We start from the raw sequence: 26,950 nt of genomic DNA, 5'->3' as shown, positions 1-26,950 counted from the left end.
ATGGAGCATCAATCCCATTTAATCCGCATACTTAGCCTTAAATTTAATATTTTATAGGATTTTAATCCTTTCAAGGCCCGGATGGAATTGTATATAAATTTTTTTTTCCTAGGTACGCCCAAGATCATAAGTGTAAACTAGAGCCTCATCAAAATTCATAGAATACAATCAAGATCCACAAACCACCTATTGCCGTGCAATGGTCAAACAGACAGAACTTCATCAGATCTTTCGTCACACTCCACTGGTTTAACACAAGTGCTTATAAATATTCACGGTTCAACCTACAGTTTTTCATGTCCAGACAAGAGCAAAAAATTTCAAAAATCCATTTTTTCACAAAAACTTCATCATCATTGGCTATTATAACTCATCCTACTCATAACAATGCAAACAACAACAAACAAAAATTGTATGCAAACAAATATGAAACACGACAGATGCAAAACAAACACAACCAACAATAATGAAATAACTAGTCTACCCCCCCATACTTATCCAAAGCATTGCCCTCAATGCTTCAGAAAGATGAACAGAATGCAACAAACACACAAATGCAAGACAAACAAGAACACAATGAAAACAAAAATAAAACTCCCCTGGTTTTCGATGCATCCTCTTCCTTCTTGACAGTATCCTTTGGGACGGTATCAGCAGTCTAGACATATCAGCAGGCATGAAAACTGGCATGGGAAAGAAACAAAAATCAAAACTAAAAATAAAGATAAAAACCAAAAACAAAATAAAAAGCAAAAGCAAAAATACTGAGTTGCCTCCCAGTCAGAGCTAAATTTATAGTCTATAGCCCGACTATACTCCTCTCTGAGTGGCGAAATTCAAGGTGGTTTATCCACCGTCTGTGAAAAACTCAGGTCAGTCCTGCACTTGCATGCCACACCATTAAAGAAATTGTGGAAGGGACTAACTCCTGCGGGGATCTGCACTTGCATACATTCATCATCATAATCATGAATCATATCAACCGAATTAACAGAAGAGCAAGATTTTAAATTTGGGCTCTCAGTAGCCGACTTTAACATTTTAAACACAACTTGCTCATCGTTAAGTCTTAACACCAACTCCCCTTTCTCAACATCAACTAATGCCCTACTAGCAGCAAGAAAAGGACGCCCTAAAATAAGTGGAACCTCACAATCCTCATCCATGTCAAGAATAACAAAGTCTACAGGAAAGATAAAGTGTTCTATCTTGACTAGGACATTCTCCACAATTCCCCTCGGGTATTTAATAGATCCATCAGCAAATTTAAGGGAGATAGCAACAAGTTTAATATTTTCTACACCTAGTTTTCGAGCAATAGAAATAGGCATTAAATTTATGCTCGACCCAAGATCACACAACACATTTTCAAAAGATAGACTTCTAATTTTACAGGGTATATAAAAACTCCCTGGATCTTGAGATTTGGTTGGAAGCTTCTTCTTCAACACCGCCGAGCATTCCTCATTCAGTGTGACTTGTGTTACGTCATTCAACTTTTTCTTGTTTTTCAGCAAGTCTTTCAAAAATCTTGCATAGTTCGGCATCTGAGCTAATGCATCTGCAAAAGGTATGTTAATATGCAGTTTCTTGAAAATTTCAAGAAACTTTTTAAATTGAAAATCAAATAACAGTTGCTTAGCTCTAAGGGGAAAGGGTAAGGAAGAAATATCAACATTATCATTAACTTCAAATTTCAAAGTCTTACCTTTCTTACCTGCCTTGGAGGATTTTTCAGTCCGCGCATCCTCCTTGAACTCTCCAATTTTCGGCCCCTCCATCCTATTCTTCTCTTTGTCCATTTGCTCCTCAGGATGTGCTCGAGTCACAACCATGATAGCGTTCACGCCTCTAGGATTTGATTCCGTGTTACTTGGTAAAGCTCCAGCAGGCCGGGTTGATAATTGGGTTGCGATCTGACTCATCTGAACTTCTAACTTCTGCAGCATACTTTCCTGATTCTGTAAGCGAGTCTCAGTTCCTGCAACGTATTTCATCATGATCTCCTCAAAACTCGGCTTCTTCTCCTCTTGCTTGGGCTGCCAGTTCTGATTATAGTTGTTGTAGGAGTTGTACGGCTGTCGTCCTTGATTTCCTACAAAATTAGCCGCTTCAACTTCAAACAACTGATGCTCTTCTTGCAGATTCCCTTGTGCATGATTTACTGGCACTGCTTTCATAAGTGCCACTTGGTGTGTCAGAGCGTCGATCTTTACATTCAGGGCCATCAAAGCATCGACCTCTAGAACACCGGCCTTCTTCTCTTTCTTCACATCCGGCCACCCAATGTTGCTCTCTTCCATGTTGCCAATGATTTCCCAAGCGTCAGCTGGCGTCTTCCTGAATAAGCATCCATTAACAGCAGCATCTAGCATAGAACGCACTGAAGGATCTGCTCCATTATAGAACGTTTGGGTTTGCTGGCTTTGTGTGAGATTATGCTGAGGACACATCCTCAACATCATTTTAAATCTGGTCCACACCGCATGTAGAGATTCTCCCTCCTTTTGCTTGAAAGATATAATATCTGAGAACAACTTCTCCGTCTTCTTAGGAGGGAAATACTTGTTCAGAAAAGTCTGAACAAGTTGGTTCCATGTAGTGATGGAACCCACAGGCAAATCATCTAGCCACTCAACAGCTTTGCCTTGAAGAGAGAATGGGAATAACCGCAGTCGCACTGCAGATGTTACCCCATTAACTTTGAACATGTCGCAGATCGACAGAAAACGCTCCAGATGAGCGTAGGGGACTTCCACAGATGTACCCCCAAATCTTGCTTAAAGTTGGATCAGCTGAATAGTAGAGGGTTTCAGCTCAAAATTGTTCGCCTCAACAGCGGGGAAAACTATGCTAGATCCATAACCTTCAACTGGCGGTCTAATCAGATCCCAAACAGTACAGTTGTCCGCCATATCTTCTTCTGATTCAGATTCTATTTCAAGTACTAGATTAGTTTCTTCTTTGCTTTTCGGATCTTGCTGAGCATGCGTTCGATCTCCAAATGAAGTGGTAGAAGCTTCTTAGATCGAATGTTATGCATGCACAACAAGCTAGTACCTGAAAATCACAAAGAAAAATAAAAAAAAATCAGAATTTTAATAAAATAAAAGCAGTCTAATCTCAAGCGAAATAAAAATTTTGATATCAAAACAGTCCCCGGCAACGGCACCAAAAACTTGACCGGCTAAATCGGTATGATTAAAAATCAACTGGCAAGCGTACCAGGTTAAATTATATATAGTGAATAAAATTCGAATGTCGAACCCACATGGACTGTATAATTATGACTACCAAAATATATTTATTTCTACTTAATCCAGGCTAATAAAAAATAACGATTTCAGATTTTAAACTAATAATTAAAAATTGCAATTAAAATTTAAATTAAGTAAAACTCACCTGAAAAATTTGGATTAATTCAAATATGGGAAAAGTTCGATCAAGGAATGACGTAGGTACCAGAAAATTCATATAACAAACAGTCGATCTAAGAAATCAGACTAAATCTTAATTCACGGGAATTTTCCTAATTTTTCAAATGAATATTTCTAGAACAATCAAACCTATTCAAATATTGATAAACTAATATTTCGTAATTCTAATCAAATTTGAATGCATTAAATATTTGTGAAAATTCAGTTTACACCCAAACCGCATAATGAAATCGAATTCTATTTCTAGTCAGTTTTACACTATGTTGAATATCGAAGTGATCAAAATCGAAACCTCCTCCATCGAATTGGAATCAATTAACATGCAAGCAATTAACTGACCAGGAAATTCAAAAGACAAATATAAATTCAATAAAAAATAAAATAAAATAAAGTCTGAAATCTCAAATAAACAAATCAAGTTTTCTACATAAATTGTCTGGCCCAATCACGTGGCCTTGATCGAGAAAGAAAAACTACTCAATAAATAACGTCATGATCAAACAAGGTTTTTAATCATGAAAAGTACAAATAAAATAAAAGAAAAAAAGAAGAAATCTTCTCCCAAGCCTGGTAGCAGTAGCCGCCTTGCGTCTCATTTTTCTGAATTCTGCAACCACTTCTCACGTCTGAATAAGTCCCTTAAATATGAGTTTAAAAAGCCAATGAAAGATAGCCCGTAAAATAAGACTTTTAATTTCCGAAATTTGATTTTTTCTGATTCCCGACGTCTCGCTCGAGCAAAAACAAATCTCGCTCGAGCGAGCAACTCTCTGTTTCCGAAAAATTAAATTCCCGTATTTCTCGCTCGAGCGATCACAAGCTCTCGCTCGAGCGAGCATGGTTCTGGACCAAAAACAACTCACGCACACAGGCTTGCGCGGTTCCCATCTTTCTTTGCGCGATTGCGCATCCACCTAGCGCGGAACAACATGCTCCATTGCGCGATTGCGTGTCACCTAGCGCTAAACAACATGCGCCCTTCACCTTGCTCTGATGCGTATTTGCGCTTCTTCCTCAGCCAACAGCCAACATCATGCGCGATATAAAAGTGCAATCACGCATCCTTTCTTTATTTCTTTAGGTTCTGCACAGCTCCTCTTCATTCTTGTACGCACAGCAGCCATCTCAATATTCCTTCAACGCACGAACACTACAACCTTCACTTCTTCCTATTCTTCATCTCATGTAATGCGCATCAATTCATCTTCCTTTGCTTCATCGCAATAGCGGTCTTCTCGCGGCTCACACAGATGCATGGTTCTCATCCGTATATCTTACTCCGACATCAATTCTCCTTCATGCTTGCTATCAACCCAATCAGCTCGTTTCGTCTTTCACCAAAAATCTCGAGTTACCTTCGATTTTCTATAAATTAACCAAGGGGAATGATGTGAAGACAACGTGCATGAAATGACAGAAAACACAATAAAATAATATGAACAAGTTCAAAATATAAATAAAAATATAACAAAATAATGCATACAAAAATGCACTTATCAGAGACAGATGTGCGATTTGCATGTTTTTGGATCGACGTGTGGCAGGACAGTTGGAGAACGGATGCAAAGTTTCCAGAACGGATGCAACGTTCTCCGCCTATAAATAGGGTTACGAGGGCCACATTTTTCACACCAATTTTCAAATTCTCTCTCGGTATTTAGTGTATTCTAGGGGTTTAGGGGTGTTTCCAGCCTTCTTAGACTTGGTCCGGAGGTTGGCGAGTTGCTCCAAGGTTGCTGCGGAGCGGTGCCCAAGTTTTGGGGCAATCGTCATCAGTGGGCTGACGACAGATGAAGTGTGGACTGTAGGCTTGGAAATAGAGCTGGTCTAGCTTTCCTAGTGTTTGAGGTACAGAAGTATTATTCGAGATATCTAGATTAAATATGCATGTATTATGTGTTTGCATGGAGTATATGATTGCATGTTTTATATGCCTTTATATATAGCATGTCATGACTGTATGTTGCATACATGAGCATATTGAGCCTTTATCCTAATTGAGATATCCGGTATTATGATATCCTGTCAATAGATGGTTGGACACAGAAACACGTGTTAGGTCGTCAAAATCAGTTGGACACAGATCTTGTGTTAGGTCACTGATATTTGGTTGGACACGTGTACTTGTGTTAGGTCATCATCAGGGCTTCTGAGTATGTTAGTCACCTCCTATAGTGACGGCTCAGCGTGGCACATAACAGGACCCAAGTTTGTTCTTGATCAGATATTCTTGACCTCGTGTCTTGGTACTCTGTTCACTTGCATACATGCACATATAATACCGTATACTCATACTCTCGTACTGAGCTTTTCATGCTCACGTTCCATACTTTGTTGTATCTAGACACCCTATTCCATGGGGCAGGTCTGCGGCTGGATGAGGCGGGTGGTTCCAGGAGAGCTTAGGCGATTGATGACCAGCAGGGTTTTGTCTAGGCTTTTGTTTCTGTTGTATTTGGGTTAATACACTGGATTTATTCGATATAATTGTAAACTATATTTTATTGTTGTTTAAGTTTTCCGCTGTGATTTTTTTGATTATGTTTAATTAAGTTAAATTCATGCTTAAGCTTTTGATTATTAGGTGATCACGGTGCGGGTCACTACATTTATGGTATCAGAGCATGCATAGAAATCTTGGGATATAGATTTGTACGTCTTGGGATTAACCTTTGTGTCACGTGTAGATGGCAAATCAGGGTGATTAGAATAATCGTGGTATTGAGAATAGCTTTGTTGGTGACAGAGGATTACAACAAGATCAAGTAAGAGTCAATATTATTGAATTTGCCAAGATAGGTCCTCAAACCCTCAAAGGAGGAGAAACTGCGGATGAAGTTATGCTTTGGGTGAATCAAATGGAACAGTGCTTTGTCACACTCGATTTTGAAGATAAAGAGAAATTGTTAATTACTGACTTGAATTTACAGGAGAAAACTCGACGATGGTTGCAATCAATTTATGTGGTTTTGCAGCAGCATTTTGGTCAACTTAGATGGGAACATTTCAGAGAAGCCCTCTTAAACGAACACGGTCCTGCAAGTGTAAAACAAAGAGAGTTAGGAAAAAATATCAAGGGCTCTAATTCGTTGAGATCGAAGGGCCAAAGATTTGAAAGATCAATTACAATGTCTTCTTCTACCGGGTCAGGAGAATTTACTCGCGTTAATAAGTAGGAATTGCAGTGTGAACATTTTAAAAGAAATCATCCAACTGACAAATGCCGCAAAGCCTTAGGGGCTTGTTTTTTTTTTTGTGTGGTAGTTTAAGTAACTTGAAAAAGGATTGTCCACGTTCAAGTAAGAATAAATAAGAGAGGATTTTGTGGTTGTTTGTACTTGATAAGTTATTTCAAACTTTTCGGAATTATCTGTTGGTTAGCTATCACCAGAGGTTCGGATTTTATTACCGATGAATATTATCTAGATTTGAGATTAGTTGATCAGTTATTTGACTATAGAATGCTTAATTAACAATTGTATGATTGGGATGAAATTTGTCATGCTTTCAATGAATAGTTCTATGCTTTTTTCTAGAATGATTCAAAAGGTCAGTGATTTGACATAGTGTCAGAGTTGACTTGTTTCCTCAGAGACTCAATGTTTGGGTCATTGGTTATTGATGATGGATTTTCATCTTACATTCAGTGATGAATTATACCAGGTACCGAGGACTGTGCTGGATTGTTCAAGATGGGATATGAAGCGCAACCTATGCGGGTGTTTTCTGGGAAGTTTATTCCAGATAGGCTATTGGGGGAGGCTATCTGAGTCTTGATATTTTGCACAATTATAACAAGGGGTATAATTATCAAAAGGAATGTTCTTATGAATTTGATATTGGTACTGGATTAGTTCCAAGAGATTTGTGTAAGAGTGGGTGCCCAGTGAGCCAACTGTGTGGCTATGGGCTTTGTTGACTCTTTGTATAAACAATCTTTTGTTTAATATTATTTACACTTTTATGGCAATGACTTTATATTACTTCATATTGTTATATTGTGATATACTATTGTTGTTTTGATAAAGACCTTGAATATACTATAGTGTATGTAAGATGTGGTAGAACATGGAGATGTCTATCATGAAATACATCTTATAGTCACTGTATATTCTAAAACCGTTCCTAGTCGATTGAGCCGTCCGATAATAAGGATAAGGATCGCTCGAGTTTGAGACTAGCATTTGCGATGCGGAGTACCACGTTTCATTGGTAGGGAACATGGAGATGTTCGAAGCATGCAAATGGATATTCATAGGATGAATAGTCGAACTACCCTATCCGGACTTTCCAAGTGGTTATCACTTATCGAGTGGATAAAGTCCGCGGTTTTGGTTGTACACCATTAGTCCTTACGACTTGAAACATCATGGAGACTCTATATGCTAGTGCTGTGCTTTGACTCGTTTACCGACTCTATGGGGGTCATCAGGTGTCGAGATTGGGTATAGTTACGACACATATAGGAGTCAATGCATTGTTGTCAAGGATTCACCACATACTTGCGAGTGTGGATATCCTATGCGATCTGAGGAGATATTAGTGTGACAAATCTCTGGCCAGAGTACTTGATGTGATTTAAGAAATGGTTTCTTAGTAGCACATGCGATGTCACTAATTTGATCTTCAAGATGCATTGCATAGTTATCGAATCTTGAGCGACTCTCGATATACCAATGGTTGTTGATTCGATCGGGATATATGGATGAAGGGACCGTACTGTACGCTAACCAAAATCTACTGGTTCTTGTAGGCACTATCAGTGATACCTAGGGAATCATGGGGCGATGTTGCTAGGCGCTTTACCATGATTCGTTGGGCAAGTCGGAAAGTGTTGTTCCGAGTCACAAGGAGTTGTGAGCCCACGGCTAGCTGTATCCCTGAACCATTGAGGGTCACACAGTGTAATGGAGTTTTAATCCCCGTTGAGATAGTTAAATTTAAAGAGTTAAATTTAATGAACTAAGGAGTTGGACTTCTTAAATAAGAGTAAGGGAGTAGGATTTAGGATTTCCTAAAATGACATAGGGATGGACATTTTTGGAAACCACTGAATTCGGATTCAGGAAAATTTATTTTGACTTTAAAATGTGCAGAAATGGTTTCTGTGCACATTGGTGAAATCGTTTCATCAATCGGAGTCACGATGAATTTTATATTAATTTCTGAACGAGCGGGCTTTGCTTGTCGGGCCCCAGCTTATGACTAATGGGCCCTAAGGTGTTAGTGGCCTGCATTATAAATAAGTTATTTCAGTACAGAAATTACACACAACAGGTCATTATTTTTGAGAGCAATTTTCGAAAACCCTACCCTCTCTCTCAAACATATTTCGGCCGCCCCCCTTCACTCTGCCCGAGAAATTCCGGTCTGTGATTTTGAATTGCAGTCAGGAATAACGAATCAGATTCGTGTAATCTCTTCGCAGAAAACTTCTGATAGATTTTCTAGTGCAATCTATCAGAGGGATTAAACCTCTGTTCGTGGACCTGATTGAAGGCGTTCATCGGTTCCAGGGAGAGACAACAAGAGCAGAATTGTTCTGTTGGTGTCCATTAATCTCGTTGCGAGATTTGAGGTAAAATTTATTTAATTGTTATTTAAATTTTACACACACGTAATTCAATCGATGAACGGTTGATACCCATACCATGGAAACGTTCCATGAAAATTTTTAAACTTCCGCTGCACCGGGTATCAATCGTAATTGGTCTGGGAACTCGCCAGTTTTCCAACAGTGGTATCAGAGCCAGGTTGCTCAGATCAATCGATTGAATTAATCAATTGTACAAAATTTTTGAGTCTCGGTTTATGAAACAAAATAAATATTTTTAAATAAAAATTTTTTTTCGGGGCAAAACCCGGGCAGCGATTGGATCGCTGCCCGGTGGGGCAGCAATTGTTGCTGCCCCGGGCGGCGCACGGCGCCGCCCAAAGGGGGCGCACGGCGCCGCCCAGGGCGGCGACCGTCGCCGCCCAGGGCGGCGCACGGCGCTGCCCAGGGCAGCGCTGTGCGCTGCCCAGCGCAGCGCTGGGCGCTGCGCAGGGCAGCGCTCGGCGCTGCCCAGGGCGGCGCACAGCGCCGCCCAGGGGCGGCGCTCGGCGCCGCCCAGGGCGACGCACGGCGCCGCCCAGCGGCGGCGCCAGGCGCCGCCAGGGCAGCAAACGTTGCTGCCCTAAGGGGGCAGCCGGGCTGCCCCGGCCCGCGCCCCGGGTGCGGGCCGGCCCGGGAGTGTCCCGGGCGGCCCGCGGGAAAAATTATATTTTTAATTTTAATATTTAAAATTTTATTTTTGGTCCGGTCAAAAATTGTTTTTGATTGGTTCACGAGATTTCGGATCGAATTGTTCGAGTCCGTAAATTTTAAAATTGATTTTGGATAAATTTGAATTTTTGGAAAATTTTAATATTTTATCCGTAAATTGAATTTTGAAATCAATTATTTTGGTACAATTGATGATAAGATATGATCTTATGATATATTAGATAAAATATGATTTTATTTGTAAAATTGGATTTTATAGATAAAATATGATTTTATTTGATATGGAGATAAAATATGATTTTATATGTGAAATGTGATTTTATATATAAAATATGATTTTATCTTGTTTAAATTTGAATTGCCACAGCATGTTATCCAATAAATTAATTTTGAATTAAATGTTATTGGATAAGGATGATCGATTGCCATGACCAATTTTGTAGGTGTATGTTAGGAATTTACATTTTGTCTTTATTGTTGTTGGTTTTATTAATGGGCCTGGTTTATGGCCCGATATGAATGTCATATGTAATAAAAGTGGGCTTGGTTTATAGCCCGTTCCCACCCCCTAAAAATGTATCCCCTACTTGTCATTGTTATTTAATTGTAAATACATTAGATTTAGTGGGAGATCAAGATTTGAAGATGGTGGGCCCAGCAGACAATGAAGACTGAAGAAATGTAAATTGGAAGCATATGTAATAGGATTGCATTTGCATACTGCATATTACCTAGGATTGGACTAAGACCCGTGATTGGCAACCACGGGTCAATTAGAAATGGAATCGATCATCCTATATAATATGTGATATTATGATTGTATGCATGTTTAGACATAAATTGCGTGAATCCGGCAATGCATGCAATAAATTAAATATGATGAGACAAATATTTTTATAAATAAAAATCCCTCATTTTAAATATGATTTAAAATTTATATCAAGATAAATAAAGGAAATTTAAATATTGTTTAAATGTTCCTACCTTCCATCAACGGTCAATGTATGTGATGCTACCCGCGGATACGGTCCGGCTCATATTATTGGGGGGGCCCGTCCGTCGGAAAGCTGTACATTGGATCGACAAATGTTGTAAGTTGGGTGGAACTCCCATGGGATCGGCTCATATTATTGGGGGATCCACATGGCGACCGTCCATCACAACTTAATATTGATGGGTCATCTTGACATGTCACTTTAAACGGCGTCATATTATTGGGCCCTTATTGGACATGAGGTAAATACATGGGGGTTGCTTTGGAAGCAATTGGGCTCTACCTTTTGAGAATTATGGTTGGCTGATATTATTCGGGACCATAAGTTTGTCAATTGGACTCCATGTTCTCACTAAGGAAAAAGTTTCCCGTTTTCACTAGAGGGTGGTGAAATCGTTAAAATAGTGGGAGTGAGATTCATAAAATAAAATTCGCCAATTTTATGTCTTAGTAAATTGCTTAAACAATCATCGATAATTGTCTGTTTTATCTCAGTAATCCACATGTTTCTGTTCTCCAACAAAACAAACTTATTGACGCAAACAATACAGAATGATTCCATAAGTTAAGATTGTCCTAAGTTCGGAAAAAGATTTTCTAAGTGTTAGAAAAGGCTTCTCCGAAAACAGCCCCGACTGATGTAACTAGAGAAATGGTTGGACCATGATCTCAAGGCAAAATGTTACATACAAAATTGGACAAGTCTAAACAAGTTTGCCATCACTGCAAGAAACCCGGTTATTGGAAACGTAACTGCAAGGAATACCTCGAGCAGTTGCGAACTGCAAAGGGTATGTTATACATTGAAATAAATATTTTTAATACTACTTCTTGGGTATTGGATACCAGATGTAGATCACATATTTGCAATGAGTTGCAAATGATGATAAGAAGTAATAGGCTAAGGATGGGTGAGACCCAGTCAAGGCTCGGGAATGGTTCCAGAGTTAAATCCATAGCTATGGGAAATATTTATTTTTGCAGAACGGTTTTAAGTTACTTTTGATAGATGTTTTATTTGTTCCAGATTTAATTAAAACATTATTTCTGTTTCTATGCTAGATAGAGATGGTTATTCTTGCAATTTTGTGAATGAGATTTGCAATATTTACAAGAATGAATGTTTAATTGGAAATGGACAACTTGAAAACGATCTATACAATTTAAAACTAAAAGACGTTCCAGTGAATTGTATTGACAAACCGGCAACAACAAACAAAAGGAAAATCGATAGTCAAAACCCGGCAAACCTTTGGCACGCTAGACTAGGTCATATTTCCTCAAGGAGGATGAACAAGCTAGTGGGAGAGGGCATGTTTGATATGTCTGATATTAACTCTCTACCTACTTGTGAATCCTGCCTAAAAGGGAAAATGACTAAATCTCCTTTTAAGGGGAAACCTGAGCGTAGTCAAAATCTGTTGGATTTGATCCATACAGATGTTTGTGGTCCATTTAGAGTAGGGACTCAACATGGCCACACCTACTTCATTACCTTTACTGATGATTATTCTAGGTATGGGTATTTATATTTAATGAAATATAAGTCTGAAGCATTTGAAAAGTTCAAAGAATTCAAGGCTGAAGTAGAAAACAAGCTAGGTAAAAGTATTAAAACACTTCGATCGGATCGAGGTGGAGAATACTTGAGTACCGAGTTTTTGGACTATCTAAAAGAGAATGAGATTCTCTCTCAGTGGACTCCTCCTATGACACCACAGCTTAATGGTGTATCGGAGCGTCGTAATCGAACTTTGTTGGACATGGTTCGATCCATGATGAGCTTCACTGAGCTTCCACCTTCGTTTTGGGGCTATGCGCTTGAAACGGCGGTATTGTTGTTGAATAACGTCCACACTAAAGCAGTGGACAAAACACCATACGAGTTATGGAATGGCAAAGCTCCTAAGTATTCGTACTTGAGGATTTGGGGATGTCCTGCTTACGTGAAGCGGACAGTGGGAGATAAGTTGGATAGTCGATCCAGCTTGTGTTATTTTGTGGGGTATCCGAAGAATTCAATCGGATATTATTTCTATTATCCTGCTGAAACAAAGGTGTTTGTTTCACGGAATGCCACCTTCTTGGAGAAGGAGTTCTTATTGGATAAGAAAGGCGAGATGATGGAACTCGAAGAAGTTCGAGAAGAACCCGAAATACAAAATAACGATCCCACACCTCAGGAACCATTGCTGAACACGCCTGCACCTAGAAGATCCGAGAGGACTTCTAGACCTCCAGTTCGATATGGTCTTCTTCTTGAAGAGGGTCAAGATGAACCCGACATTGGATGTGATCCAAGAAGCTTCAAGGAAGCAATTTCTGATGCGGATTCGAATTTATGGCTTGAAGCTATGCAGTCTGAATTGGATTCGATGCATACTAACCAAGTCTGGTCTTTAGTGGATCCTCCCGATGGAATTGTTCCAATAGGGTGTAAATGGATCTACAAAAGAAAGCTTGGGCCTGATGGTAAGGTATTGACCTACAAGGCGCGATTGGTGGCTAAAGGTTATACTCAAAGGCAAGGAGTTGACTATGATGAAACCTTTTCACCAGTCGCAATGTTCAAGTCCATAAGAATCCTAATTTCCATAGCTGCATGGTATGACTATGAGATATGGCAGATGGATGTGAAGACTGCTTTTCTTAATGGAGACATTAAGGAAGAAATCTATATGAAGCAGCCTGAGGGGTTCACATCCATGGGAAGCGAGCATAAGGTATGCAAGCTTCAGAGATCAATTTATGGTCTAAAACAAGCATCAAGAAGTTGGAACCAGAAATTTGATGAAACAATAAAAGATTTTGGTTTCATCAAGAACCCGGAGGAACCTTGCGTGTACAAGAAAGTAGTTAAGGATGCGGTAACATTCTTAGTACTTTATGTTGATGACATCCTACTCATTGGGAATGATGTAGGGATGTTGCAGTCAACAAAGATATGGTTATCAGGTAGATTTTCGATGAAGGATTTGGGTGAGGCATCCTACATTCTTGGGATACAGATCTATAGGGATAGATCTAAGAGAATGATAGGACTCACTCAATCAACCTACATCGATACCATATTGAAACGGTTTTCAATGGATGGGTCCAAGAGAGGACATCTACCCATGTGTCATGGAGTTTCTCTATCCAAGTCTATGTGTCCCAAGACTGATGCAGAGATAGAGAATATGACACATGTACCATATGCGTCAGCTATAGGTAGTATCATGTATGGGATGATATCTACCAGACCGGATGTAGCATTTGCTCTGAGTGTCACGAGCAGATATCAGTCTAATCCTGGTCAGATGCATTGGAAAGCCGTGAAGGACATTCTTAAGTACTTGCGAAGGACTAAGAATATGTTCATGGTTTATGGAGGACGAGAACTCAAACTGGAAGGCTATACCGACTCTAGCTTCCAAAGTGATGTGGATGACTCGAAGTCAACCTCTGGATTTGTGTTCATGCTCAATGGCGGTGCTGTCTCTTGGAAGAGTTCCAAGCAGGACACCACAGCGGATTCCACCACTGAGGCTGAATACATTGCAGCATCAGCTGCTGCTAAAGAGGCCGTTTGGATGAGGAATTTCGTCCAAGAGTTGGGCGTCATTCCTGAATTTGTTGGTCCAGTCCCGGTGTACTGCGACAACACGGGTGCCGTTGCTCAAGCAAAGGAACCAAGGTCTCATCAAAGATCCAAACACGTACTGAGGAAATACCACATAATCCGGGAGATTGTGGAAAGAGGAGACATCAGTGTCGAACGAGTGGCCTCTGCAGACAATATCGCTGATCCACTTACTAAGCCTTTGCCAGGACCATTGTTTGACAAACATCGCGAAGCAATGGGTCTACGTAGTATGACTAGTTGGCTATAGGGCAAGTGGGAGATTGTAAGAGTGGGTGCCCAGTGAGCCAACTGTGTGGCTATGGGCTTTGTTGACTCTTTGTATAAACAATCTTTTGTTTAATATTATTTACACTTTTATGGCAATGACTTTATATTACTTCATATTGTTATATTGTGATATACTATTGTTGTTTTGATAAAGACCTTGAATATACTATAGTGTATGTAAGATGTGGTAGAACATGGAGATGTCTATCATGAAATACATCTTATAGTCACTGTATATTCTAAAACCGTTCCTAGTCGATTGAGCCGTCCGATAATAAGGATAAGGATCGCTCGAGTTTGAGACTAGCATTTGCGATGCGGAGTACCACGTTTCATTGGTAGGGAACATGGAGATGTTCGAAGCATGCAAATGGATATTCATAGGATGAATAGTCGAACTACCCTATCCGGACTTTCCAAGTGGTTATCACTTATCGAGTGGATAAAGTCCGCGGTTTTGGTTGTACACCATTAGTCCTTACGACTTGAAACATCATGGAGACTCTATATGCTAGTGCTGTGCTTTGACTCGTTTACCGACTCTATGGGGGTCATCAGGTGTCGAGATTGGGTATAGTTACGACACATATAGGAGTCAATGCATTGTTGTCAAGGATTCACCACATACTTGCGAGTGTGGATATCCTATGCGATCTGAGGAGATATTAGTGTGACAAATCTCTGGCCAGAGTACTTGATGTGATTTAAGAAATGGTTTCTTAGTAGCACATGCGATGTCACTAATTTGATCTTCAAGATGCATTGCATAGTTATCGAATCTTGAGCGACTCTCGATATACCAATGGTTGTTGATTCGATCGGGATATATGGATGAAGGGACCGTACTGTACGCTAACCAAAATCTACTGGTTCTTGTAGGCACTATCAGTGATACCTAGGGAATCATGGGGCGATGTTGCTAGGCGCTTTACCATGATTCGTTGGGCAAGTCGGAAAGTGTTGTTCCGAGTCACAAGGAGTTGTGAGCCCACGGCTAGCTGTATCCCTGAACCATTGAGGGTCACACAGTGTAATGGAGTTTTAATCCCCGTTGAGATAGTTAAATTTAAAGAGTTAAATTTAATGAACTAAGGAGTTGGACTTCTTAAATAAGAGTAAGGGAGTAGGATTTAGGATTTCCTAAAATGACATAGGGATGGACATTTTTGGAAACCACTGAATTCGGATTCAGGAAAATTTATTTTGACTTTAAAATGTGCAGAAATGGTTTCTGTGCACATTGGTGAAATCGTTTCATCAATCGGAGTCACGATGAATTTTATATTAATTTCTGAACGAGCGGGCTTTGCTTGTCGGGCCCCAGCTTATGACTAATGGGCCCTAAGGTGTTAGTGGCCTGCATTATAAATAAGTTATTTCAGTACAGAAATTACACACAACAGGTCATTATTTTTGAGAGCAATTTTCGAAAACCCTACCCTCTCTCTCAAACATATTTCGGCCGCCCCCCTTCACTCTGCCCGAGAAATTCCGGTCTGTGATTTTGAATTGCAGTCAGGAATAACGAATCAGATTCGTGTAATCTCTTCGCAGAAAACTTCTGATAGATTTTCTAGTGCAATCTATCAGAGGGATTAAACCTCTGTTCGTGGACCTGATTGAAGGCGTTCATCGGTTCCAGGGAGAGACAACAAGAGCAGAATTGTTCTGTTGGTGTCCATTAATCTCGTTGCGAGATTTGAGGTAAAATTTATTTAATTGTTATTTAAATTTTACACACACGTAATTCAATCGATGAACGGTTGATACCCATACCATGGAAACGTTCCATGAAAATTTTTAAACTTCCGCTGCACCGGGTATCAATCGTAATTGGTCTGGGAACTCGCCAGTTTTCCAACAATTTGAACGCTATCGTCTGACTTTATCATAGATACAAATTTTAGTTTCCGTTGACAAAGTAGTCTTGGAAAGGATTCTTTGACAAGTGCACATTCTGTATAGATAGTTTTCGCATGTGGTACTGGGGGAGAACCAAGAGATTCGATCATTATTGTCTGGCATTATCAGAGTTACAGAGAGTGATCGAGGACATGATCAACATGATGATTTGGGTTTCTTATTAAGTGATTGTAAAACTTATTTGGGTGGTTTCCCTATGAGATTAGAAATATGATTTTGAGTTGTCAAGTAATGACAATTTTCATCAGGACACAGTGATGATTGATAATGAGAGACGTGGTCTATAATCAGTATTGGAAGTGGTGGTGTGTGTTTCCATTATTGCTCTGGAAGTCTTTTGTACTTAAAATAGGTTATTGGAAAGTTATCCCAGTCTGGAGACCATGATGTTACTAGTAATTATTTGGATTCAATGAGGTCTTGTAAAATGATATGAGAGAATAAAGAACTTGTTGTTCTTATTCAGGTCCATATCGGTACTTAAGATGTATTTTGAGTACGAAATTATCTTAAGTGGGGGAGAATGTAGTAGCCCGATTCCATTTTACAATATTAAGTGATTTTAAACATGTTAGAAACTGACATATAATTTTAAAAGTGTCAAAAAATATTTAAGTATTCATTATTTGGTAAAAATAAGTAGAAAATCAGATCCGGAATGTTCGAAAATGGTAGGAAAGATCCCGGGGGTCTCAGAAAGTCCAAAATCAACCAAACGAGAACGTTGCGTCCGATGCAGAACGGACGCAACGAACTACCAATGAACGCAACGTTCCAGGTAAGGGACAGATGTGCGATTTGCATGTTTTTGAATCGACGTGTGGCAGGACAGGTGGAGAACGGATGCAACGTTCCGAGAACGGAGGCAATGTTCTTCGCCTATAAATAGGGGTTCCGAAGGACACATATTTCACACCAATTTTCAACTTCTCTCTTGGTCCTTAGTGTATTCTAGGGGTTTTGGGGTGTTTCCAGCCTTACTAGGCTTGGTCCGGAGGTTGGCGAGGTGCTCCAGGGTTGCTGCGGAGCGGTGCCCAAGTTTTGGGGCAATCGTCATCAGTGGGCTGACGACGGACGCAATGTGGACTGTAGGCTTGGACATAGAGTTGGTCTAGCTTACCTATTGTTTGAGGTACGGAAGTATTATTCGAGATATCCAGATTGAACATGCATGTATTATGTGTTTGCATGGATTATGTGATTCAATGTTTTATATGCATTTATATACAGCATGTCATGACTGTATATTGCATACATGAGCATATTGAGTTTTTATCCTAATTGAGATATCTGGTATTATGATATCCTGTCAGTAGATGGTTGGAAACAGAGACACGTGTTAGGTCGCCAAAATCAGTTGGACACAGATCTCGTGTTAGGTCACTGATATTTTGTTGGACACATGTACTTGTGTTAGGTCACCATCAGGGTTTCTGAGTATGTTAGTCACCTCCTGTAGTGACGGCTCAGCGTGGAACATACCAGGACCCAAGTTTGTTCTTGATCAGATATTCTTGACCTCGTGTCTTGGTACTTAGTTCACTTGCATATATGCACATATAATACCGTAAACTCATACTCTCGTACTGAGCTTTTCATGCTCACATTTCGTACTTTGTTGTATCTGGATACCCTATTCCATGGGGCAGGTCTGCGGCTGGATGAGGCAGGTGGTTCCAGGAGAGCTTAGGCGATTGATGACCAACAGGGTTTTGTCTAGGCTTTTGTTTCTGTTGTAGGGTTAATATACTGGATTTATTCGATATGGTTGTAAATAATATTTTATTGTTGTTTAAGTTTTCCGCTGTGATTTCTCTGATTATGTTTAATTAAGTTAAATGCATGCTTAAGCTTCTGATTAGTAGGTGATCACGGTGTCGGTCACTACATTTATGGTATCAAAGCATGCATAGAATTCTTGGGATATAGATTTGTACGTCTTGGGATTAACCTTTGTGTCACCTGTAGATGGCAAATCAGGATGAATAGAATAATCGTGATATCAAGAATAGCTCTGTTGGTGACGGAGGATCACAACAAGATCAAGTAATAGTCAAGCTAGATTAGCATGCATGTTATGTTTTTTCTTGTACTCAAGCTAGAGTAGTTTCTTGAGTAGTCCAAGACCACATATTACTTTCTTATGTGCTTATGAGTTTGTTAAATATTGAGCTAGATGTGTCTGTTGATTACTTGCTAGATTAGCATGTATGTTATGTTGGCTACGGTTTAATGCTACTAGATGTTGTTGCATTCATATTGAGCCAATAATCTTTTGATATTTTGAATGGCAGATCCGCCTAAATAATACGGACGTTTGGACGTATATATAGGAACATCTAAGATAGATCGACTCCTATTGCCAGAATCTTGATATAGCGGGCCAAAGTCCGGAAAAAATAACTCAATGCCACCTCGAATGGGAGATTAGGTGGGAGAATTGTTGTGTTCTTCTTCCCCGAGATCCCAAGAAACGATATAGAGTTTATTAACCGATTTTTAAAATCATGCATTTCAATAGCTTTTGTTGTAGAAGAAGTTCTATTGCTTTTACTTGCTTTTGATTATATGAATGTATATGTTGTTTATACTGAGAATTATATTCTCACCGGAGTTATCCGGCTATTGTTATGTTGTATGTGTGCATGGCAATAGGTGAGACAGGAACGAGTCAGAGACGACCGTGAAAGAACAAGATGGAGATAGATGTGATGACTTTGGATTTGAGATGTAGAGACTGCTATCAAGAACTTGTATTACTCGTTTAGTTGTAAGTGTAAATTGAGGTTTGATATAAACTTTGGTAGTTGTCAATGAAACTTGAGATGTATGAATTTGAGAATCATGTTTTATTCATATGTTTTTATTTGAGTTTCATGTCAACAAGCATGTTAGATCCTTATAAGTTATCCTAGCATTGATTTGAGTTGTTAGGATGTTCTATACAGGTTTATATCAAGAACAATCAATTTGACAGGAAAAGAGTACAATTTCAGAAGTTCGGGCAGAGTCAGACTCGCTCGAGCGCATCTTTGCGCGCTCGAGCGAGCTTGGGTATGGCTGAACCCAAGGAGGGCACGCTCGGGTCCAACATTAATTTTTTTTATTGATTGCTTACCCTTTTGTCTGAACATCATTAAGATTAATTTCCCAATAAGAATCAAAATTAGCCCCCGAGGTCCCCACAACAGGTGGTATTAAAGCGATAAGTTCCTTAGATTGAAATAGAAGTGAGTGAGCAGGGTAGATCGAGTCCTCTTACTTGTGTTATACTAGCATGAGATTGATTTGAATGTTGAATTACATGACTTAAATGCTGGTATGATACATTCTCTACTTGTTTCAGATTATTTGATCACATGATTTTGTGGTTTAAATTATTAAGCATGCTTTACTGCTTTAAGAATTACATGATTACCTGAATACCTGAGTTGATTGGAAGCATGTATTACCTGAAAATGAATCTGAACCGGTTCTTGATCAGAACTCGTCGTACCGATTGTGCGTGAATTCTACGCAAACACAGCGGAGAGGGCGGATAGTAAAGCCTTTGTTAGAGGAAAATTGATTTCATTTGAGTCCAATGATTTGAATTTGTTGCTTGAGACACCGGATGTCAATGATTCACTGTATCAGAGCCTCAAACTCGACCCGGATTTGGATGAGGTAATTGGCCAACTAGCTTACCCTGGAGCTTCGTGGCTTGATCCTGTTTCTTCATTGAATTTTAAGGAACGCTATTTGCACTTGGTTCCGGCCACCTGGTATATCTTCCTGACTCGGCATCTGATGCCGATATTGCACACAAGTGAAGTTAATCTTGAGCGGGCCTTACTTCTTTACGCTCTTGATATGGGTTGGCCGATAAATGTGGGACGCGTGATTCACAGCGAGACTCGACAGTCGATTACTTCCACCGCCTTGGGTCTCTACTTCCCGATGATTATCACAGCTTTGTGTATCCGTGCCGGTGTTCCCACTTGTTCCGATGAAGAATGGTTGCATCCCAAGCGGTCCGTGGATGCCGCTGCAATTGAGGCCAAGAGAGTCTACCGATTCAAGAATTTTGTGCAGGACGACCTATTTGCTCTTCCTCTGGATCCCACAAGACCACCTCCGCCCAATCGTTTCTCTCGGGCCGATTCCATCCGCGAGCTTACCGCCTTTTCCCATCACCAAAACGAGTTCAATATTGTGACGGATCATAAATCTCAAGCTGTGGATGCTCTCCTTCGGAATATCTCCTTGCATCTCAGCCTTGATTCAGCCGCTGTCCCTGCTGCTCTACCATACCCACCGCCTTTTTTCCATTTCAGTACGCCAGTCCTGTTCCCCCTCCTGAGGCTGAAGAGGAGGATGAATCCAACCAATGAACAAGAGGAGTTTCGTTTTGCATTTTGCATTGCATTGTAATTTTGTTGTTTGTTGTGTTTTGTGTTTTGACGCATTGGGGGCAATGCTTCATTTAAGTGTGGGGGGTGCATTCATAACATTGCATTTGTTTTTGTTACGTAGTTGCATTTAGTTTGTGAATTGTTGTGTCGTTGTTCATGTTTGTTCGAATGCATGAGTTGAGGATGAATTTGTTAGCCTATGACGATGAAGTGGAAAAATTGGATTTTTGGTGAACATTTTTACTCTTGATTGGATATGAGAAATCGTAGGTTGATTGTGAATATTTCAAGCACGCATGTTTAACCAGTGAAGTGTAGTGATGTATTAGATTTTTTGGATGTATGTTGGACCATTGCACGGCAATAGATGTTTGCGGAACTTGATAGTTTCTTGAATCTCGATGTTCTCTTTGATATGACATATACACTCTTGGGCACATCTTTTTGATTTTTTTATAAAGAATTGGTGAAATATTAGCTCCATCCGGGTTGCGAACAAGATGATTGAAATCCTATTCGTCTTGTTTGTGGCTAAGTATGCGAATAACATGGGGTTAAGATTTGAAAATTTTTAAATTAACAATTTCATCCGGGCTTGGAATGTGAATGAAATTTTATTCACTATTTCATATCTATGTTTGCGGATTCCATGGGATTTTAGTTCCATCTGGGCTATAGACGAGGGGATTGAAATTCAAATCCTATCTAGTTATAGCTAAGTATGCGGGTAATTATTGGGACTTTTAAAAATGTCGGATGCAAAATCCGACGGTGCGTATTTTTATCTCAAGAGAGTTGTGTTGTGTTGATGGATTGTTGGGATGAGGGTTCTTGATTGTGAAGCATTACACTGAATTGTCCTAGGTCGGCGAACAGTCTTGAAACTTGTCTTTTGAATTTTCATGTAACTGGGGTAACATGACACACACACACACACACATTTGAATTCGACTGAAGGTGTATCATTGATAATCAAGAGTAGTAGTGAGTTTGTTTTTGTGGAAAAACTTCTCTGAGACTATGTTATACATGATTCGTCCTTGCTTATGTGTTTGTTCTGTTTCATTTTGTTTTTTCATGACTTTCTCGAGGGTGAGAATAGATTAAGTGTGGGGGAATTTGATAGTTGTGTTTGTGTTGCATATTTTAACATCATTCTGTTATTGTTTTGCATGCATTTGTGTGTTTTATTTTAGTATTTTGTTCGTATTTCATATTTTGTGTCTACATTATTTGTTTCCCGGTTTGTTTTGTAGGGTGTGTATTTTGGAGGACTTATGGACAGAACCTTGGAGCGAGGGAAATGATGCAAGGCATTTTGAAGAACAGTACTTTGACAGCTCGATCCGCCAAAGTCTACCGATCGAGCGGTCATACGAAGAAAAAAAAGATTCGGGACAAAACTTTTCCCGCTCGATCCGCAAAGTTCTACCGATCGAGCGGCCGCATGAAGAATAAAAATATTAGGGGTCAAAAAATTGTCTCGCTCGATCTGCAATGTTCTACCGATCGAGCGAGCGGGTCTATTCGGGAAGAATTTTTATTTTTGGGAACTCTTTTATTTTGGACTCTAGCCTTTTATTAGGTCTTTTATTCCGTTTTTCTGAGATTGTTATCAAACTTTTGAAGCTTAGAGACCAAGTTTTCCTTGGTGGATAGGTTTTGTTCTATCTTTTCTTAAGATTTCTTCTCTTATTTTGATTTTTCTTTCGTTTTTCATGAATCATTGTGGCTAGACTTTAGAACTTGGTTGAGGAAGACAAGCCCTTGATTTTGTTTATTCATGATATTTTAATTTTCAATATTTAATTCTTATTTAGTATCAAAAGTTGTTCTGATTTATTTCATGTTTGTATGTGAGATTTTTGGATTGATCACCCTAGGATTTTGCTATACAATCTACTGCTAAATTAAAATTCAAATTCGTAATTATTTGAATAAACTAATTTGCGAAGCAATTACAATTGATAATCGTCCGCTTGTGAGTTTATTAAATTTTAGGAACAACAATTGACTAGGCTAAATACATCCGCTTGTGTATGTGTTGTCTAGATTCTTCAGTTTCACTAGTTTGCATGCTATCGTGGATTTAAATCTAATCACTTGTATTGGGTTAATTCATTGGTATGGGTTAACTTAGAAAGCTTGTGTCTAGTTAACTAAGATTAAGGTGAAGCAGGAATTTAATTTTCAATGATGAATATTTGATAGAATTAATTATTTCTAGGTAATCGATGATCGAATGAATAATTTCAAGGGTGTAGTCGACCGATACCAAGGCTTGTTTTTCATTGATTTCTTCGCTATAAGTTTTAAACTTGCATGATAGTGATAATATTTATTTTTAATTGCTGTTACTTTTTAGTAGTTAATTCCAACCTCAAAACCCCCTATATTTTATTTTAGAACACACTAAATTTTTCTTTCCTCGTGGGAACGATCCCTACTCACACTACTACATATTTTGTTTATGTGATTGAGTTGGGTAATTTGGGCGTGACACGACTTAGCGCTACCAGGAACTGAATTTTTCAATCAAAAATTGTCTTTATTATTAGATCACCATGTAATCAGACAAGTTCTCAGTAGCTAGAACACCACAACAAAATGGTGTTGCAGAAAGGAGAAACCAAATTCTTAAGGAAGCTGCTAGAACGATGTTGGCTGATTCTATGGTGTCTTAGAGGTTTTGGGTAGAGGCGGTGAATATGGCTTGCTATAATACTCAGAACAGATCAATGATATGTAAGAAACACATGAAAACTCAATATGAGATCTGGAATGGCAAGCAACGTGTAATTTCTTATTTTAAGGTGTTCGAATGCAAGTGTTATATCCACAATAATGGTAAAAATCATCTTACCGCATTTGATGCAAAGTCAGATGAGGGTATATTTCTTGATTATTCTTCAATTAGCAAATATTATAGAGTTTTCAATAAAAGAACGCTAAATATTGAAGAAAACATGCATGTTGTTTTTATGTAACTGTTTCCTCTGAGAAGCCAACTGATGTCACTCAACTGAACAATCTCTTTCAAGAGATAAGTCTGGAGGATGATAGTGAAGATGACACTCCATTGATCAAGCGAACACTCTAATCTCTAGAACCAGATTTGGTAGATCTACCATTTAAGGATGATGATTCAGTTGACCATGCAGTCGAGGTCCCTCCAGTTGACCAAGAAGTGAGGAAAATAGAACTGACGCTACCCCAACTGATACCCATCCAGTTGAGCCCATTCAAATTAATTTTACTTTACCTGATTTAGTTCTACAAGAAAATATTTATGCTCAATAATATAGATGGAACATAAATCATCCACAACACCTGGTGATAAGTAGCACCTCTGATCCAGTTTGGTCTAGAGGACAAATGTTTAATTTATTTTTTAATGTAGCCTTTGTTTCTAATATCGAACCTAAGAAAATTGATGAAGCACTAACCTATAGTAGATGGGTTGAAGCTATGCAAGATAAGCTTAACCAGTTTACTAGAAATTCAGTCTAGAACCTAGTTTCAAGACCATCTCATCAATCAGTTATAGGTAGTCGATGGGTGTACAAAAATAAACTCAATGAAGATGGAACTGTTGTGCGAAACAAAGAGAGATTGGTCGCTCAAGGATATAGGCAATAGTAAAGTATTTATTACGACAAGACTTTTGCTTCAGTAGCCAGACTGACAGAAAGCATAATGTTTCTCGCCTATGCATCCTTCAAGGAATTTAAAGTATATCAAATGGATGTCAAGAGTGTCTTTCTCAACGGTAATCTTCAAGAAGTAATCTATGTAGAGCAAAGTCCTGGATGTGTAAATCATCATTTTCTTGACCTTGTTTTTCATTTTAAAAAAGCTCTTTACGGACTGAAATAGGCTCCGAGATCTTGGTGTGACACTCTAACAGATAGTCGTGTTTTGTTTGCATATTTTAGTGTCATTTTGTTAGTATCTTTCATGCATTCATGTGTCTTTGTTCATGTTTTATCTTAGTTTTGTTTTATGTCATGCATTTAGCTACATAACATACTCCCGGATTTAATGTGTAGGAAATACAATGTTTAAATGAAGAAATCGGAATCTGTACCAGACGCGCTCGATCGGACAAACTCATAGGATCGAGTGCGTCCAAAGAAGAAGCAAGGCAGAAGGCCCGCCAATTTCCATGCGCTCGATCCGTCCAATTCACCTGATCGGGCGGGACACTTGAGAAAAGCGGGACAGTAAGTTGGCAGAATTTGCGCGCTCGATCCGTCCAATTCACCCGATCGAGCGCGCGAGTCGTGCAGAGGAAAAAAATTAGACTTTTGAGATTTTAAAACTATTATTTTGCGGGCTTTATTTCGTGGGCATTCAAAGCCATATAAAAAGATGTCTTTGGACGAGAAAGAGGGATGGGAACGCAGAGATTGGAGACGACTACAGACAGAGAGAAGAAACATCTGGTGGCTAGGTTTTATCTTTCTTGTTCTTATTTTTAATTCATTTAGTTTTTGTACTTGATTAAGGAAGATGAAACCCTTGATTTTATTTACTTTGTTAGTGTTTAATTCAATTTGAGTATCAATATTTGTTCTGATTTATTTCATGCTTGTGTGTTTGATTATTAGATTGATCACCTGATAATTCTTTCGTACAATCTATCGCCAAATTAGAATTCAAATTCGTAATTGTTTGATTCATCTAATTTGTTAAGCAACTACGTTTAATATTTTCTGCTATTGAATTTGTTAAACCATAAGAAACAACAATTGACTAGGCTAAATACATCTGCTGTTGCATGTGTTGTCTAGATTCATCAGTTTCACTCATATGAATGCTACCTTAGATATAAATCTAGATCGCTGGTATTTGGATTGATTTATTGGTAAGGGTTAATCTAGAACGCTGGTGTCTAATTAACAAAGATTAAGGTGGAATAGGAATTATATTTTCAATGGTGAATATTCAATGAGAAGTAATTATTTTTAGAGAATCGATGATCGAGTAAATGATTTCAAGGGTGTAGTCGACCGATACCAAGGCTTGTTTTTAATTGATTGCTCTAGTTTAATTTAATCTTGCATGTTAATTGATTTAAATTCCAAATCCCCTTTTATTTATCTCCAATATTTTTAAGAACGCAAATAAATTTCACTTTCCTCGTGGGAACGATCCCTACTCTCTCTAATACATGTTTATTTAGTTAATCTGATTTGGGTAAATTTAGGCGCGACACGACTAAATGCTACCAAATTTTGGCGCCGTTGACGGAAAAGGCGTTTAATTTATTTGTGTTTTTGTTTTTATTTATTTTTTTCACCGTTTTTTTTCTGTTTTTGCAAGATTTGCTGTGGTGTAATACTTCGAGATGTCAAATCAACAAGTATTCACAAGTTTTATCCAGCAACATGGAGAGCCTTTCTACGTAGCAAGGGATAGATTCAAGGATTTAGCAACAATCTTCCGGTTTCATGATTTTTCTAACTTTTCTGCCCTTACATTTTTTCTTGATGGTTTGGATGCAGTGACAAGAAGATGGGTAATTGAAGGAGCTTTCACAGCCGGTAGTTCATTATTTTGCCGAGATGATGATAGTCTGATGCATCTGTTGGATGATATGGCAGAATTTGACTATTATCGGTATTGGGATATTACACACCCGAATTTTACAGATCAACCATTAGGGCATCAAAAGGAGGAGGAAATTTGTTCTATATTGGTCTTACATCCGCTAGAGGATATTAAGAGCAAACTTGTGGCATCGACTGAGCCAGCTATAGAAGATCTAAAAAATTCTAGATGTCACCTTGTGAATCGCATGGAGAATATCAAGACATCAATCGTCCATGAACACCGAGAACAGGAAGTGGATCAAGATATTGAGGCAGTGACCAACCCGATTTGGTTCAATGATGATGACTCAGAGAACACGGATTGGGAGTGCAAATCAAATCATGCTGAAGATTTAGGGGCGTTTGAGTCTTCTTTACTTATTGAACCGCAATCGAAAGATGTTATGGAAGAAATAGGGTATGATGGAAATATGTTACCACTCATGTTTGT

At 38.9% G+C, this 26,950-nt stretch overlaps 1 protein-coding gene across 1 annotated transcript; it reads right to left on the bottom strand.

Moving 5' to 3' along the window:
* Positions 1-279: 279 nt before the first annotated feature.
* LOC140862565 (uncharacterized) lies at positions 280-2,915 on the bottom strand. The gene is made up of 6 exons (XM_073265590.1): positions 2,867-2,915; positions 2,118-2,647; positions 1,718-1,961; positions 1,394-1,561; positions 953-1,303; positions 280-284 (listed from the first exon to the last, which is right to left on the bottom strand). The coding sequence occupies exons 1-6, from the start codon at positions 2,913-2,915 to the stop codon at positions 280-282; spliced, it is 1,347 nt and encodes a 448-aa protein (XP_073121691.1).
* Positions 2,916-26,950: the final 24,035 nt, after the last annotated feature.

This window comes from Henckelia pumila, chromosome 4, assembly GCF_033568475.1.
Source record: "Henckelia pumila isolate YLH828 chromosome 4, ASM3356847v2, whole genome shotgun sequence".
Lineage (NCBI taxonomy): Eukaryota > Viridiplantae > Streptophyta > Magnoliopsida > Lamiales > Gesneriaceae > Henckelia > Henckelia pumila.
The sequence above is the reverse complement of the archived record's forward strand: the minus strand, read 5'-3'. Positions and strand labels throughout refer to the sequence as shown.